The following is a 17846-nucleotide window of genomic DNA, read 5'->3' on the forward strand; positions in this document are numbered from 1 at the left end:
CAGAAGGCTCTTGGGACCCCAGAAAAGAATTTGGGGATCTTTCTTGGATAGCTCCCAGCACTTATAGTCCTTAGATGAATGACAAGCATAGTGGATGTATACAAATGGTTGTGATGTATTAAATAGGCATAGTAGGTCCCGTCTCTTCCCTCTAAACTGCCATGATTTCTACAAAGTGGGCATCATTGGCCCAGTGAGCCTGAGAGATGCTGAGCCACACACGGAGTGTCAAACCACAGAATAGGAGCCACACCCATGGGCCCGTGTTCCTCAGGCACATGTGGAGTTGGTATTCTTTGTGGCAGGGCAGTGCTGGCATTGGAGGATGGGCAGAAACATCCCTGGGTGCCAAATAGCCTTACCCTAAACAGGAGCCAGCCAAGAGCTCTCTGGGAAGTGCCACTGTCCCACAGAGCTGAGTTTCTGCACTTGGTGTCTTACAAAGCCTGGTGTAGAGAAATCTGCATTTCATACTTTCAAGTGTACAGTGAAGCTGGGTGTGGTGGTATATGCCTATAATCTCAGCATCAGGAGGTTGAGGCAGGAGGATTGCTGTGAGTACCAGGCTAGCCCAAGCCACATACCCTGTCTCAAAAAATAAACAAACAAAAGCAGATTATATGCCTGCAATTTCAACTCTTGAGAGATGGGGTTGGGGGTTAAGGTCTTGCTCAACTTCATTGTGAGTTAAAAGCCTGCGGAGTCTCTAATAGGTCTTGTCTTAAAACACAAAAAAATGGACAAAAAGTAATAGAAATATTAAAAGTTGCAAGATGGAGTATCAGCTGGCAGGCAGTGCTGACCCCAGCAATACTTCTGAACTTCCTGTTTATGACATAGGGACAGAACTTTATAGCCAGCCTTTTACACTTAACCTTATCATATAGACATTTCCCATGTTGGGAAAATCCTTTGTAAATATTCTTTTTATACATATTATAGTAGGATTTACCGATTTTATTTTATTTATTTTAGACAAGGTCTCACTCTATAGGCCAGGCTGGCTTTGAACCTGTGACAATCCTGTTGCCTTAGTGTCTCTTAGTACTTACACAGTGACTGCACAAACCCAGGTACCAGATTTATTTTATATGATGCAATGACACTCCTCCCAGTGGTTTCTGGAGTCTGTTTTCATACTCATGTGCACTTACACACACACACACACACACACACACACACACACAGAGGGGGTGTTAAAAATTGCAGCAGCCTCTGATTGAAATCTGTAATTCTCTGATTCCTATCATGGATAATTACAGGCACTTGTGCATTTAAAGCCCCCTGGTGTGTGGTTCCTCACTCCTGAACCTTCTGGCAGGGTCGGCATCATTATCAAGGACCCTCCCTACCCGTGACCACCTTTGAAGTAATCTGGGTCTGAATCAAGGTCAGGGGTGGTACTTGGGAACTGTTCCTATGAACAAGGCCCAGTTTGGCCTGAAGAGGGAAGTTCCCCACCCCAGTGATGGGATTTCATCAGTGTCCCGTCCTCTCCAGGCCTAGAACTCCCTCGGATAAATTATGCTCACAACGGGAAGCCCTATCGCTACATCTTTGCTGCTGAAGTTCAGTGGAGTCCCATTCCGACCAAGGTACTATCCCTGTGTGCGCAAGCTGGGTTCTCTGGACCCAACTCAGTGTCTGCAAAGCAGCCTCCTCTGAGCTTAAGACTGGGAAAAGGGGTTCAGGAGGGAAAACAGTTGGCATAAGTCTAAAGCGTGAGTTCTGTGTTCCGTCTGCACTGTGAGCCCCGGTTATGTGGCACTCTGGGGTGGGCTCTGAGAGCAAAGGAATCGGCAGGGAGTGCTGCCCCCAGCAGCCAGCTCGCCTTCTCCAGCAGGAAGGGTGTCACTGGAGCCTGGAGGATTAATTTTGTTTTTTTAAGTGACTATTTGTCAGTATTTACTATAGTCCGGTGCTGTCCAAAGTGCTGGTCAGACAATACTTTTCTTTCATGTCAACATTTTTAGTTGCATTAAAAAAAAAAAAAAAAAAACGCAGAGCAGATGAGATAGCTCAGTGTTGTCAGGCTTGGCAACCAGAGTTTGAGCCCAGGAACCTACATAGTAGAGTGAGAGACCAACTTGTGTCCTCTGCCACATACGTGCTGTGGCATGATACACTGATGAGTGCCCCCCCACTAACATATATGTTACATATGGTAAAAATAAAACAATGAATTAAAAATGATTTTAAAAATTAAAATATTGCCATGGAGTGGTGGGGCACGCCTTTAATCCCAGCACTCAGGAGGCAGAGGCAGGCAGATCTCTGTGAGTTCGAGGCAGACTGGGCTACAAGAATTAGTTCCAGGACAGGCTCCAAAGCTACAAAGAAACCTTGTCTTGAAAAACAAAAAACAAAAAACAAAAAAAACAAAAAAAAGGAAATATCTATGGTACAAAATACTCATAAGCAAAAATTAAGGTTTACACACACACACACACACACACACACACACACATACAGAGCACACGCCAAGCCACTCCCACTAATTCTGTACCCTACAGGAATCGGCCTGTGAGAGATTATGGGAATTTTCCTTTCTATTTGTTGTTTGTTTTTGGATACTGGAACTCAAACCAGAACCTCAGGTGTTCTGGGCAGGGGCTCCACAGCCGCCCCAGCTGTAGTCCAGAGCTTCCACTTTCAAAGCAACAAAAGAATTGTATCATATTTTAATTAGTGGCATTAAACACCTTAATTATGTAATTTAAAACATTGTGAGATAGTGCCAAATACCATAAATATTCATGATTGTTGAGTCTCAGCCCTATGTGGGCCCCGTGTTTGATACTGGGGGAGGAAGTTTGGTTCTTCCCTTTCTGTGACTGCGTTGGAGGTGATGTCACACGTGTAGGTTTGAGGGCGCAGTCTCACCCCTGTGGCTTTTCTGCCCTCCTGCTCCCAGAGTCAGTGTGCTTGCACACACAGAATCCCATCTTTCTCTTCTCTGCATACACAGATACTAAAATACGATGTTCTGACAAAGTCCTCCTTAAAGTGGGGTGAGGAGTGCTGCTGGCCAGCGGAACCCGTGTTTGTACCCACGCCAGGAGCCAAGGATGAGGATGATGGTAAGAGTGGGGGAAGGGAGCCCATGTGATGTGATCGCCCACCAGACAGAGGCACCATCCAGAGGCACCCCACAAGTCGGTGGCCTGATGAGGAGTCTAGGTGTGTCAGTGGCAAAACCACATTACAAACTTCCCAAGACCACACTTGCTTCTGATGTCAAGTGCCAGCTCAAGGTCTCTCACCCCTGCGTTCTGGAATTCACTAGGACCCTGGAGCTCATGGGCAGTCATTCTAAAGATTATGCCTTATCACAGTGAAAGAGGATAGACTAAAATTAGCAAAAGTCTGGAGTGGACACATAGGATGGGGTGCAGGAAGGGCCAGGACAGAGCCCCTGGTCATCCTTTCCGAGTGGGTTCACCCATAGTGTTAACCTCTAATAACCAAGCATCTCCAGCCAGGGAAGCTTGCCCGAGCCTCTGTATCCAGAGATTTTACCATGGCTCACTCACATCATGTGACTGATACCCTGTATGGATGACTTCGGTGTTTAGCTTCTCAGAGGCCAAGCAGGGACCGTGTGGTCCTAGGCTCCATCATATATCACATTGTCAGTGGGGCATGGTAGGTATGTCTGAGATCTCAGCATTTGGGAGGTAGACAGAAAACAATCAGGGGTCAAAGGTTATTCTCAGCGACCACAGAGAATTTGAACTACTGAGACCGTGTCTCGAAAAGCAACAGCAAGAAGATAGGTAGGTAGATAGATAGGAAGATGATTGGATGGGTGGATGGATGGATGGATGAACGGACAGATGGATGGACGAATGACTGTTTTAGAATATAATACCTGGCATGGCCCACAGCCTCTGAAAAATTCTCATAGGTCAGACTGTGACAAAGGCCAGACCTTCTATGGGCAAGGTTTAAACTCTCTGCTACACGTGCCTGTACCTTTCCACTGAGTGACACACACTCGCTCAAAACGTGCAGCTTTAGGTTTTAAAGCTCATCACAAGGACTGGTCCCCAAATCTCAAATGATCTCTCTTACATGCATGTGAAGTTTTCTTAGCACCTGGGAAATGTGGGTTTCCACATAGCCAAATCAAAATCTGATCCCCCTTTGCCTCAAAAACGCCCTGCCCACAGCCTTGGGGATGCTAGGGAGGCTAATAAGCTATGGGTGGGGACACCAGCCCGGCCAAGCCAGGGATGGAGCTGCCCACACCTGCAGGGGAGGGCAGGCCGTCCCACTGAGGCTGCCAGCTTCTTCCTTCAGGTGAGAGGAGTGGCGTTTCACCTGGCCTTGACTTCCCACTGATTCTGGCCTGGCACACAAGAAGGGGGATCCCATGTCACCGCCATCTCCGAGGCGAGGGACTGTTTAGCATCCACTCCTACTGAGACCAGTCCCCTACTTGGCTGGCCAACTGCTTCTCACGCCTTCTCTCCTTGGGTGTGGAGTGACATTGTCCTCGTTTCGTCAAAGGGAGGCTCAAAGTGAGGCAAACTGACCAAAGTCACGTGCCCCATATGCAGAGGTTGGATTTGAATCCAGGCCAAATCTGACGTCACCCATGTTCGGCTACAGCAACCAAGGTCCTTTGGGAGGTATCTCGGGTATTTCCTGAAAGTTTCTTTAACCCCGCTATACCTTGTAAGTGAGGGCAGAGGATAGAGAATGTTCCAGTTTACAGGCAAAGGTTGGGATTGCCAATATAACCAGGAGATGAGCTGGATTCTTTCCAGCACCAGCACAAGCGAGGTGTAAATACCAACATGTGGCCTGTAATCCCAGCCTCGGAGAGGTGGAGGCAGGGAGATGGGAGTTTAAGACCAGCCTGGGCTACGCTGTAAGACCTGTCTCAAAACAAAGCAACAACAGCACAAATGCAAATGCTTTGGCAATTCAATTTTGCTCAGCTGAGTGGCACATCTTACTACAAGCATGCTCCTGGAACTGGCTGGGTCTCTCCACACTCGAGGTTTCAAACAATAGAAAAAGAGCATTCTTCAATATACATGAAAATGAACGAGGTGCTTCCAGAGACCGCCCTGCAGATCCCCTCGGCACCCTGTGAGGTTGGAGGTTGGTAGGAATTATCTCCAGTGCAGAGATGAGACTAAATATCAGCGAGGCGAAGTGGCTATCCTGGACTGGTATTCTGATTCCAGTCCGGGACTTCTCTTCTGCCAACACAGCAGGTCCTATATCCTCTTCCCCTCTGTTTGGATCCTGAATGAGTTGACAGAGGACTGAGAGGCACCTCTGAGAAATGTCCCTCTCCAGGTGGAGGATGCGCAGAGCTTATACATTGGACACTGTTAGGTATCTCTTAGGAGCAGGAGTGGAGCTCATGGGTAGAGCAGCTGCCAAGCCTGCGAGAAGGCCCGGGATCACATTCTCAGCTCTGCGAGTGAAAATAAACTGGGTTTTGTCTGTCTTCCTGTAGGAGTGATCCTATCAGCCATTGTCTCTACTGATCCCCAAAAGCTGCCTTTTCTCCTTATTCTGGACGCCAAAACTTTTACGGAATTGGCTCGTGCTTCTGTGGATGCAGACATGCACCTGGACCTGCATGGCTTGTTTATCCCGGATGTAGACAGGAGTGCAGAAAACCAGACCCCTGCCATGATGCAGGAGGATGAAAATTCAGATGCCCCTATCACCCAACAGGCCTGACGTGTCAGGATTGGGCCACAGTAAGAAGGACTTCTCTGGTGGTACCTGGGGACAGTAAAAGGGTGATTGCTGACATTTGTCAGCTTGACAGCATCTAAGATCACTTAGGAACAAACGTATAGGCCTGGCTGTGCGAGAGTTTCTATACTGGGCTAACTGGGCAAGGAAGATCCTTGATTGTGGGCCGCACCATCCCATGAATTGAAGTCCGGACTGAATAGAAAGGAAAGAGCCAACCGACCATCAGTATTCATCGGCTTCCTGACTGTGGATGCAACGCCTCCAGCTGCCCCACGCTCCTGACATCTTGCCTTCCTCCGCATGATAGACCATACCGGGACCTGAGGGCCAAAATAAGCCCGCGCTTCCTTGAGTCGCTTTTGTAGGGATCTTATCCCAGCAATGGGAGAGTGAGTAAGCTTGCACCTCTCTCTGGGTGGAGGTGGCCACGCACTTCACCCTGCTGGTATTTTTGGTGCAAATACTAAAATAATCCACGGAGACAGCTCTCATTCCATTGTATTAGAACCCTTGCAGAGAAATCAAGTCTTGCGCGGTCAGTTCTGGTATAATTAAGAAAGCCCTTTCTCTTCTTATTTAGACCTTGGGGAACTGGGAAGGTGGCTCAGTCGGTGGGAATACTGGCTACACAAACCCGAGAACCTGAGTTCAGGCACCCTGCCCCCTCCCATAGCTACCCACATAAAGCTGGACATGGCAGCATGTGCCTGTCACCCAGGCTCTGGGGAGGCAGAGGCAGGAAGTTCTCTGGGGCTTGACAGCCAGACAGTCTAATTGAATTGACACACTCAGCAAATGGTGGGGGACCCTGTCTCAGAAAATAAGGTGGAGCAGGATGGAGGGAAATACCCAGTGTCCACTTCTAGTCACACACATATTTGCATGCATACACACACACACATATACACACACAGGTACATACATATATACATGCAAAAGACCTTGAACATGAATCAAGAATTATATTAACCATGTTATCATTGTTCTTCGAACAAGTAGCCGTGAGCATGAGAAAAGGTGGGGCTCGTCACTGCTCCTTGCTCCATCAGCCTCTTTTCTCCCCCCTCTCTCCTTTCTAATGGACTAGATTGTGGGTGTGGCCTCTGGTTTTCTCAGCCAAGCCCTGTTCATAAGTCACATGACCAGGAGGGCATGATGCTTTGCGGTCATCTCACATAGAATATAAGAGAAAAAACAAACAAACTTGAAGATCTGTTCAGAGGTTATTTGTTTTTATATGGCTGCCTCTTCGAGTTCTTCTGAGCCCATAACGTAGGCTGCAGAACTTCAACTTTCCCGGCCTGCAAGACGCCCAGTTGTATGACCAGTGACTGACAGGTTTGAGAGAGACCTTTCTCTGCAGGAGGGGACACTGAACAGGCACTGACAGGATAAGGGCAAGAGTTCAGGGTGGAGGACAAGGCCGGGTTGGCCTGAGAGCCAGAGCGTATCAGCGGCTGAAGGGAAAGAGGGCATCCGGGATGTGCTTCAAGGTGGACCAGACATGTGGGGCAGAGTGGAAGGAAGTACCCAAGCAAGACAGTGACTGGGATTGCAAACAAGTCAGGTCATGGCCATCTGAGCAACCTTTACAGTCTAGTGGGTACCTAAAGCAAGCGACATAGCCTTGACCGCTGGAGCCCTTCCCCTTCGTCCCCTGTGGGAAACTTAGTCCTTCAGCCCCTGGAAGGTTGGGGATGTCAGTGACAGTGGCCTAAAGGAAACGTGATCAGAGCCTGGGTTTGGGTGGCGCAAAGCGATGTGGCAAATGTGTCAGTCACTCACCCACCCGTGCCTCTGCTTTAAATGTTTGAGGGTAGAGTGGAATGTGAGGTGGCTGTGTCCCCACCTCCATGCTCCCAATTGCCAGAGAGCACCCAGACCTAATCTCAAGAAAGCACCCAGTTCTGCAGGGAGGAAACAACGTTGGTGGTTTGTTGACCTTATTTAAGATGACAGCTGGAATGCCATACTGGTGAGCGAGGCTGGCACACCAGACCCTGTTGTCTCAGTTTCAAAAAAAACACTGAAGACTGATGACAGGATATTCGATTTGTCTGGGTCCAGTGTCCTATAATCCCATTACATTTCGTACATCCACAGACCAGGGCACTTAGCTCAGAGTTCCATGCATGCACCTTTCTCCAAAGGCCCACAAAAACAGCCCCTCCTCCACCTCCTCCCAGGCTTCCTGGTGATGAAGCGTGTGGGTGGGCAAGATGGACGAACAGGAAGTCCTGAGAGAGACTCCCCAGGTTTGTTTATTGCTGTCCTCAAGAGCTATACTTCCAGGAACAGTCCAAGACCAGGGTGTCAGAGGCAGTGAAGGCTCACAGGTGGTGGTGGTAGCCACAGCAGGTTTCTCTAGGGTGAGTCCGGTGCTGGGACAAGCTGGAGGTGTTGCCTGGACAAATCAGCTCCTGAGAAACCTTCATGCCTTTGAGCCACGTTTGCAATGTTGATTCATACTTGTTTCCTCGGGACCAAAGTTACTGGTTGCAAGGCTCTCAGCTTGGAACAGGTTGCTGGTCCAGGTTAAGTCAAAACACTTTTGATCCCTTCTTACTCTGTTTAAAGATCTGTCGGGTGGTTTTGAAACACCCAGAAGTCTGCTGTGGCAAATCAGGACACACATACAAAAGCCTTCACCAACTCTGCCATCCCCACCATCTACATCATCTGACAGTGAGACACCTTGGGGCCTCTATGCTTCCTCTTCCCTCTGGAGGTTGAAACTCATGGCTACTATCACACAGGGCTGTCTTGAAAAGCATCTTACAAGGTTGAGTCCCAGCCAAGAAGTAGAGCCTTTTCTTAGCTACTGGATCTAAGAGGTGTGCAACATTGTATCCACGCAGGCTAAGGATGAGCAAGACTTCCCTGTTCTTGGTGATTGAGAGGAGCATCTGGGATGGGTGGTACTTCTGGAGTCACTTGAAAATACCTTTGGTCTTTAAGTTAGATAGATATTGAGAATTATATATTAATAGTCATCTAAGTTTGTCATTTATAATTAGACTAATCAGATTCTTTAGATATATAGAGATTATACTCAATATAGATAGATAATCTTCAACCTCTTCGAAGAGCTGTAGAAAATGGCCTTTAATATAACTCAGAGTTTCGTGATAGTGAGACACAATTGCTACTGGCAACACCGCTCTATTCCCGAGAGAACGTTGAGCACCAAAGACACTCAACCTCCCCACCCCTAATATGGTGTCCCTAAACCCAGGGGCAAACTTTTCTGGGAGAGGGGACATCGTCCTCTAGAATTACTTCCAGCTGTCATGGGGGCGATGTTCTTTCTGGGGGATCCTGTGAAAGTAAAATGATTGTTAAATTTCAAGATCAATGTCTTTTAAAATTGCAAAAAAAAAAAAAAAAAAAAAAAAAAAAAAAAAGAAAAGAAAAGAAAATACCTTTGGGGGACCTGCAAAGGGTTGCTCCTGCAGGTGGAGGCAGCAGCTTGGGACTAGGAGAGAGGTAGATGCAGATTATTGAATCTATCTACGATAGAGCTAAATTCCCAAGAAAGAGCCATGGGAAGGGAGAGAGACAGATGAGGGAGTGTGTGTTCTCTGATTATAAGTTCCTGTGTGTTCCTTGTAGAACACCTGGCTAGATTAAAATAAGATGAGAAAAACACCGAGAGTCCCATGACCCAAAGAAAAGTCAGTGGATGCATTCTGATGTGTTTCCTGTAGCTTCCATAGTTTGGGTGCAGAGTCCACAGGTTAGAGATCTGTTTATGAGCCACATACCAGCTTGAAAACCTTCCACTGTTTGCACTTAACAGGTCATGTTAAGGTCATGCACCTTCTTTTCATGGGTGCATATGACTCCCTCTCTGGGACATGGCAGCATGGGTACCACCTACCATCTTATTCCAGTCCCCAACCCTGGTAGCTATTGCCCTGATGGGTCAGTTTGCATGAAATTCTAGACTCCATCCCTTTCCTGGAATATAGGCGATGGTACAGTTTTCATTTAAAAAAAAAAAATTGGTCTGCACAAGATTAAGCTAGTCACCTTTACCATGACGCCCTACCACTGGCTGGGGCGCTGTAGGGAGAGTGGTTTTCTTTCAGGGTGTAGCCCTTGGTACTATGCTCCAGTGGATGGCCCCACACCCAGAAGTATATGAGCAACACAGACTGGAGTCTATGGGCTATATAAAGCGGGTGAGTTGGGCGGGGGTGGGAGAAAGAGGGTGGGTCTGGAGTGAGTTGGGGGAAAGTTGCATATACATAGAATGGTAGATTGCTTTTTTGTTGTTGTTGTGTTTTCGAGAGGACAGAGTTTCTCTGCAGCTTTGGAGCCTGTCCTGGAACTAGCTCTTGTAGACCAGGCTGGCCTCAAACTCACAGAGATCCACCTGCCTCTCAGATGGTGAATCTGAAAAGCCATTGTTTAACCCGTGGCCATGAAAACCTGTTCCTGGTTTTATATATGTCACTACCTTGTGTGTTCGGTGTGAGATAGAGGGTCTGTTTTCCTCATTAGCATATGGTTATGTTTGTCACCTTTGGCCTTGAGAACCCTTCCAAAGTCTTAGTCACTTTTCTGCTGCTGTGATGGACACCGTGACCAAAGCAACCTATAGAAGGAAGGGTTTATTTGGGGCTTATGGTTTTGGGGAATATGAGTCCATCACCAGCACATGGGGAAGCTTGGCAGCAAGCCACAGGCATAGCAGCAGGGACATCCAAGAGCAAGCATCTTGAATGGTAAACACAAAACAGAGAGAGCGACTGGATATGGTTCAAGTTTTTAAATTCTCAGACCCCACCTCCAATGACACCCTTCCTCCAGCAAGGCTATTCCTCCTACGCCTCCTTATACAGTGTCATCTGCTGGGGACCAAGGCAATAGGGGACACTCTTACTCAAACCGTCACGGGGGATAAAACTCTCTCTCTCTCTCTCTCTCTCTCTCTCTCTCTCTCTCTTTGTGTGTGTGTGTGTGTGTGTAGATGGAGACTGCTCACTTATTTTCCGGACACCCAGACCCAAATAATCACACAGAAACTATATTAATTACAGCACTGTTTGGCCAATGACTCAAGCATATTCTTAGCTAGCTCTCATTTCTATTGATCTGTGTATCACCACGAGGCTGCAGCCTATCAGTAAACTGCCAGCGCCCTTCTCATTCAGCAGCAAGATGGCATCATGGCATCTCCCTGACTCCACCTACTCTCTGTATCTCTGTTTGGGTTCCCCACCTGGCTTTCCTATGCTAACCATTGGCCGAAACAACTTTATTCATTATCCAATAAAAGCAACACATATACAGAAGGACATCCCACATAATCTCTCTCTCTCTCTCTCTCTCTCTCTCTCTCTCTCTCTCTCTCTCTCTCCCAAACTAGGCTTTTGCTCAAACCCAGAAAACAAGATGCAAGCCACAGTCACAGGTAGCTTCATAACTCGCTCTTCTATGGATATTTTAACTTCTTGTCTTCTTCAGTGGGGCCTGGAGAAGGTAACATCTATGATACCTGGTTCAATTCAGACGTCCGAGTACATTTTTCCAGTATTTCCCCTACAAAGTCGATCCACTGCGTTTGTAGGATGAGTAGTGGTCTCTGACGTCTCATAGTTCCTGCCCTTTCAGAAGGCGGCAGAGCCTCTGGGTGGCCTCGGGAGTGGTGAAGGTCATTGACCTTCTGATTCTGTTTTCTTCCTGTCATTTGGGCAGGGCAGATGTGAGGCCCCAGCTCCTAACCTTCCTTGGGGCTCTTCACCTTACCTAGGAATTGATGTAGGAGGACAGCTCTGTCCACGTGGCTGGTGATTCCCTCAGCTAAGGGTGGGGACCAAGATTTCTTACAAGGAGAGTGTGTGTAAACTGACAAACCAGCTTGTGCCAGACCAGGTGTTTACAGGAAGGGGTAAGGAAGGTATTGTGGATGAAACAAATTCCATAAATTGCATATGGCTTAAAGCGGGCGGTTCTCAACCTTCCTGATGCTGCGACCCTTTAATACAGTTCCTCGTGTTGTGGTGACCCTGACCATAAAATTTCTTTCTTTGCTACTTCATAGCTGTAATTTTGCAACGGTTATAAACTGTCATATAAATATCTGTGTTTTCTGATGGTCTTCAGTGACCCGTTGTGAAAGAGTTGTTCGACCCCCAAAGGGGTTACAACCCACAGGTTGAGAACCGCTGGCTTAAAGCAGTGAACACTGATTCACTTGCCGTTGTGGAGAATAAAAGGCAAGAAATCTTGGGACACCTTCCTTCTGTAGGGTCTAGGAGGAATTCTCCCTGACTCACCCTCTAGCCCTAACTAAGCCCTGACACAGTTTCTGCCCTTGCTCCCAGGGGCACATCTGGATCAAATCCTCCTCTGCCTCCCCCCTGTGATTCCATTGGCCTTCTGGGATGCTGTGGGATGTGTCTCCATCTCTAGATCTTTACTCTGGACACATCTGTAAATGTAGATCTTTACTTCAGACCTATGGCGGGTCCCATTCACAGGTTGCAGGACCTAGATGTCTTTGGGGGAAGGTGCCAGGTGACCACAAGCACCTTCTGGCCTTCTCTATGTTGATCTGCCATATTCTCTAGAGACAGGGTCACTCATTTAACCTGGAGCTCACCTTTTTTCAGCTAAGCTGGCAGCCATCAAGCCCCAGAGATCCTCCAACCCCCACTTCCGACCCTAGTGCTGGAGTTGCAGTTATATGTGGCCACTCCTGGCTCAGAGCTGAAGCTGACCAATCTCCATTATGTAAGACCTGGGACATTATTGCTGGAGGCTGCAGTTTTCTTCACAGTTGAACTGGGATCATTCTAGTGTTTTGTTCTTGGTGTGAGGTGAAAGGACTTTTGGTGTGCAAAGGATGCAGAATTAATGATAGAAAGTGTACCTTGTTCGTTATGTGGTGACACGTTGTCTTGTTCTCTGCTCCGTCTCTCATCCGTCATTCATCACCTGTCTATCCATCATCTATCCATGCATCCATGCCGAATCGTTCATTTTCCCACTGTAACGAAAAAGAGGGAAGGCAGGTGCGGTGTGGGGGTCCACCAAGACAGGCATGAAGATGCCACAGCATTGGCCATGGCGTTTAAAGCTTGTGTTAACATCAAAGGACCTCTCCATGTCTGAGTCCAAGCGATGCTCTGGGAAGGGGCTGCATCTCGTTGTCGCTCACAGACACACTCCCTACTCGTCACCCCATTCAGCCAAATCAGTTGTTCATTATTTATGTCTTATCCCAAGGCAGGGAGGTTTAGAAGTTCCTAGAGACCATATTTGAATCCGATTCCTTCTTTATCCCTCCCAAGGCTTATCCCAGCACCACTCAGCATGAAACACCATCATGGCACATGCTGTCTTGGCTATGATCTGCTGAAATCCTGCCTATCCAAGTCAGGGGCCACAAGAGCTTCAGATGGTTGCCCACGGTCCCTGCACCTCAGACACTTGGAATAGAGCTGCAGAGGCCAAGCTTGCGGTGGCTGCCCAGAGAGGGACTCCCCAAGATTCTTGGCACACCATTTTAAGAGCTCAAGACTAAGAAAGAAAGCAGTTCATTAGGCACCCAACAACAACAACAAAAGTTTCATTAAATGGGACAAATTTTGTGAAAAGTGACAACCCGTTCCTCTGGAAGGACAGCATTGTCTTGATTAAAGAGCACACCTGGGAGCCACAAAGTGCAAATTATTGATGTTGAAACCACCCGTTCCCAAGAGGGCAACGCTGACAACAGCCACCAGCCCAGATGCTATCTGCAGCGCTGATTGACTGGACCTGGAGGGACGTGTTCAGAACCGCAGTGGCCCAGTTAAACTCATGCTCCCTTCTTCACGCGTGTATAGGCTCTGAGCCTCTTAGGTTTGATTCCACTTGTTGACTGTTTGCCAGGCTCCTTGTGTAGATGCTGGGGACACGCAGATGGGCAGCGAGTGACACATGACGGATTGTGGGAGTACACAAACTTCTCCAAAACAACAGGATGCAAAGTCCTGGCTGCTCTGCAGGTTCACTGAGGGCCAGTATTCACCTCGCTGAGCCACAGTCTTTTAGACCATGACATGGGAGTATCTGGTGTGTAACTTTAGAGGGTCGGTCAGTGTGATGGAAAGGGAGCTCCCGGCACAGGGAGGCACCCAAAGCTCCACAAATGAGCACCAGAGGAAGTGGTAATTATAGAGAAACCGAGTTAATGACCCCTTATTTAAGAAACTCCCAGGGGAGTGAAAAGAGAGAAGTTCCAGCTGTTGTCACCAATATCGGAGGTGTAATTGTTTTTACTTATTTTTATTTATTTATTTTGCTTTGGTTTTGTTTTTGTTTCATTTTCATTCTCATGTGTATGTGGTGTGCATGTTTGCACATGTGTGGGTGCAGATGCACATGTGTTTGCATCCATGTGGAGGTCAAAGGTTAGTGTTGGATCTTATCCACCATCACTCTTCTACCTCACTCACTGAGGTGGGGTCTTGAAGTCAAACGCAGAGTTTGCTGACATGGCTAGTCTTGCCAACCAGCTTGCTCTGGGTTCTGCTGTCTCTTTCTTTCCAGGCTTGAATTACAGGTAAGCCACTCTACCCACCTAGCATTCAAGTAAGTTCTTGGATCCAAACTTCATCACCCAAGCTTGCTTGGCCAACACTTTAACCAGTGAGCCGTCTCTCCATCTGTGATTCTGTGTTTGTAGGTGTGTGTGTGTGTGTGTGTGTGTGTGTGTGTGTGTATGTGTGTATAGTACCTGAGAAGGCCAGAAGGGGGCATCAGATCCCTGGAGCTGGAGTTACAAACGGTTATGAGCTGTCTGCCATGGATGCTGGGAAATGAACTAGGGTCATCTACAAGAGCAGTTTGTGCTCTTAACCACCAAGTCTCCTCTCCAGCCCCAAGGCTTGCTTTCTCACGTTAGTGTCTACTGACCACTTGTCAGGTGCTGGACACAGTGGCACATAGTGGCATCTGAATAACTGCAGCTGTCATGCATGGGGCTGTACACAGCCGGCCAACAAGAGTCTGAGACTGTAAGCCAGTCGTTTGTGTCAAGCAGTTTCTCAGAATAACGAGAAAACAAGGTACACAAGGTGTAACGGGGGCCCAGGTGTGTCTGTCAAAGTGGCGGGACGTGGCTATGCATCCAGCAAGTTCCCCAGTGGAACATGGATTGTTCCAGACGGGAACTGCATGACCAATGGGGGTCATGTGGGATCCGAGTGAGACAGCTGTTTCTAGCTAGGAGCCCCATTCAGGCCATCGCAGTAGCAGGACAACCAGTAAAGTGACAGAAGCAAGATTCGAGGCTGGTAGCTAGACTCCAGGAGAGTTCAGGGTTCAATGAGACAAAAAGGAGCTGAAGGAAGTGATGCTGCGGACTGTCGGCCCTGGGCACAGATCCAGGGACAGAAGACAAATCAGTTATTTGCATGAGGCCAGCCTGGCTCCATTGAGAGGCTCGGGAGGCTCAGTGCAGAGGGCTGGACACGAAAGACGGTAGACATGTTGAAAATGAGAAAGGGCTGGTGACTTGGCTCGGTGGCTAAAGATGCTTGCCACCAGGCATGATGGCCCAGTTCAGTCTCTAGTAAAAGAGAACTGACTCCCGCAAGTCGTCCTGGACTCGTACCTGGAAAGAATAGGGACTTACAGACGTGTTAGAGATGGGGTGACTGACGGAGGGGATGGCACCTGTCCGCTGTGTTCCCAGAGGTGCGCACACACCAATCTGAATAAGCAGGCCGTGTCATCTTTGCCAACTAAATTACTGCTCTCTAAACATTCCTTCCCCAAGTAGCCAATTAGCTCCTTAGATTTAGTGCTGACCCTAATTGCATATGGTCTCCCACAAGAGACGGGCATATTGTAAGCACTTAGAATTTTGGTTGAATGAACAGCTGTTCAAGGTGTGAGTGGATCTCCTCTTTAGGTGTCTTTGTCTCTGTAGGACTGAGCTACCATTCAGAAAACCCATACATCAGAGGCCGATCACAGACTAATGCATGAAAACAAGGCTTTCTCAAGCGGAGTGCGGATGAAGTACCAGCTCTGGAGGTCTGTCTGATTGCTTTCTGAAAATAGTTGGATTGGTTGAAGTGTTTAAAGGTAAATCAGAAGGAGGCGGGCTGGAGAGATTGCTCAGTGGTGAAGAACACGGGCTACTCTTGCAGAGGATGCAAGTTTGATTCCCAGCATCCATACTGGATGGCTCACAACCAACTGTAACTCCAGGTCCAGGGGATCCAACGCCTCTGGTCTCCACGGGCATCTGTGCTCATGTGCACACAGCCACACAGAGACACGCATAATTATAAATAATAAAAGTGGGGTATGGTGGCACACGCCGTTAGTCTCAGCGCTCGGGAGGCAGAGACAGGGGGATCTTTATGAATCCAAGGCTGGCCTGTGAAACATAAACAAATGCATGCAGCATGAGATAAGGGAGACAGAACAGGGTATTTAAAGATCTAGTATGGAAGGCAAGACCACGTGATGAAGTTAGGAGATAAATAAAGTTCACCTAACTCTCAGAATTAGGGTCAAAGAAAAACAAAAGGGGAGATGAATATCAACTCAGCCCTGAAGACAGTGCTGGCTCTACAGGAGGAGAAACTCGATGTTACTTAAAGGTCAACTACAGGTTGATAATTCCCAAGCTGAGCAAGATCCCACCAAAACCAAAGGCAATGGTGGTAGGAGAAATGGTGACAATAAGAGGAACAATACAGCACGCGTGGAGTGCCTACCGAGTGCCAGACCCTGGTGCTGGCCTTGGCCAGCGCCATCTCATTGTGCCCTCCCCATCGCCAGGTGAGGAAGTGCTTTGGCTACCCCAGGTTTAGAGAAACAGTGCTGTGTCTCTGACTGCTCTGGGAATTCTAGACTTAACTATTTTAACCAGAGCAGCTGAGACCAGGAGCCACCAAGCTCCGGTCAATTGACATTCCCTTCATGGACGCCACGGGAGGGCTGTGTCTCACCTGAGGTTCAGCCACTTCCTGCTGGGCTCCCTTCCCAGCTGTGGGCACTTCTGCCCCAGATGCCTGTGGTTTCATGAGATACTGTAGAGAGTCTGAGAAGTTCATTGAAGTGAGGGAGGTGTGGATGGAGAGGAAGCAGGTCATTTATGCAGCTTTAGGGAAATCACAACTACATTCAGGTAAGACTTTGGGGGTCACACATGTCCCTGTACGTAACCTATCCCTCACACTCTGTAAGTAACCCCAATAAATTCATCCTGCTCTGATGGAATAGTTACTTTGTTCAGTCATTGGTGCCCTATAGGGGGAGAGGGCATCTGTCAGGGTCTCCTTTGGAAGAGTTAAGACAATACTATGTAAACTTCCCCAGCCTCCAAGGCTGAGACCCAGAGGAAGTACAATGGGTAAGGAGGATTCAAATGAGTTCAGATGATTAGATATGTCCAAAGTGCAATGAATTATTTATACCATGTAAATATTACCAGATAAACCAGCTTACCAGACACCCCACAGCCAGGTAGTTAGAATTCTTGCTAAAGAATAAAATTTGAGTACTTTTTATACATTGTTTGCATTTTTATAAAGTGGTACATGCCTGACTAGGACAAAACAAAGGTTCTAGCACAGGACCTTGTTTGAAAGAGTTACTAAGGTAACCTATGCCTGAGGCTGTTGCGATCTAAGGTTTACAAGTGTCATTTTGGGTCCTTTAAATCACGCTCAATAACTCGTATCCTTGGAGTGCAGAGTTAGGCCAGGGAGCAGGAGAGGAAAAGCAAAGTCTGCCCAATAAGGAAGCCTTTTAAGAAACGTATTTTGATTCCAGCTTCGTCTAGGGTCTAGTGACACAAAGATAAAGACAAACAAACAAACAAACAACCCCTGTGCAGGCTCGTGAAAGCCTTTAGAACAGAGAACCAGAAAGGACGCGCAGTGCACACATACCTGTATATAACTTAGGCAGGGGTTAAATATCCAAAGAAAGAGGAAGTGGGGGTAGAGAGGCATCATCTCTGAGCTCTAAACAGAGTAAAGAAGCAAAATGAAAATATCAGTAGACTCCCTGACAGAGAAATAGGATGATCCCAAGGCCCTGAAGTGGGAATGAGTTAGGGTTGCCCCGGGAGGAGCAAGTTTGCCAGTGTGGCTAGTGCACAC

The 17846-nt window shown here is 47.7% G+C and overlaps 1 protein-coding gene across 2 annotated transcripts in view; it reads left to right on the forward strand.

The window, feature by feature from the left end:
• Positions 1–17203, forward strand: part of Bco1 (beta-carotene oxygenase 1) — a 45420-nt gene extending 28217 nt beyond the window's left edge. Inside the window, exons 9-11 of one of the 2 annotated variants that reach the window (XM_050144087.1) lie at positions 1501–1595; positions 2969–3080; positions 15656–17203. In XM_050144087.1, the coding sequence (XP_050000044.1) occupies positions 1501–1595; positions 2969–3080; positions 15656–15714 (266 nt within the window). In that variant the 3' untranslated portion in view covers positions 15715–17203. Of the gene's footprint in view, positions 1–1500; positions 1596–2968; positions 3081–5476; positions 6080–15655 lie in introns of those variants that run through there. The other variant, XM_050144085.1, reaches the window with a different exon arrangement.
• The last annotated feature ends 643 nt before the right edge of the window (positions 17204–17846 follow it).

The sequence above is a fragment of the Alexandromys fortis genome, unplaced genomic scaffold, assembly GCF_014885135.2.
Source record: "Alexandromys fortis isolate MF-2015 unplaced genomic scaffold, M_Fortis_MF-2015_v1.1 scaffold_1, whole genome shotgun sequence".
Classification (NCBI taxonomy): Eukaryota; Metazoa; Chordata; class Mammalia; order Rodentia; family Cricetidae; genus Alexandromys; species Alexandromys fortis.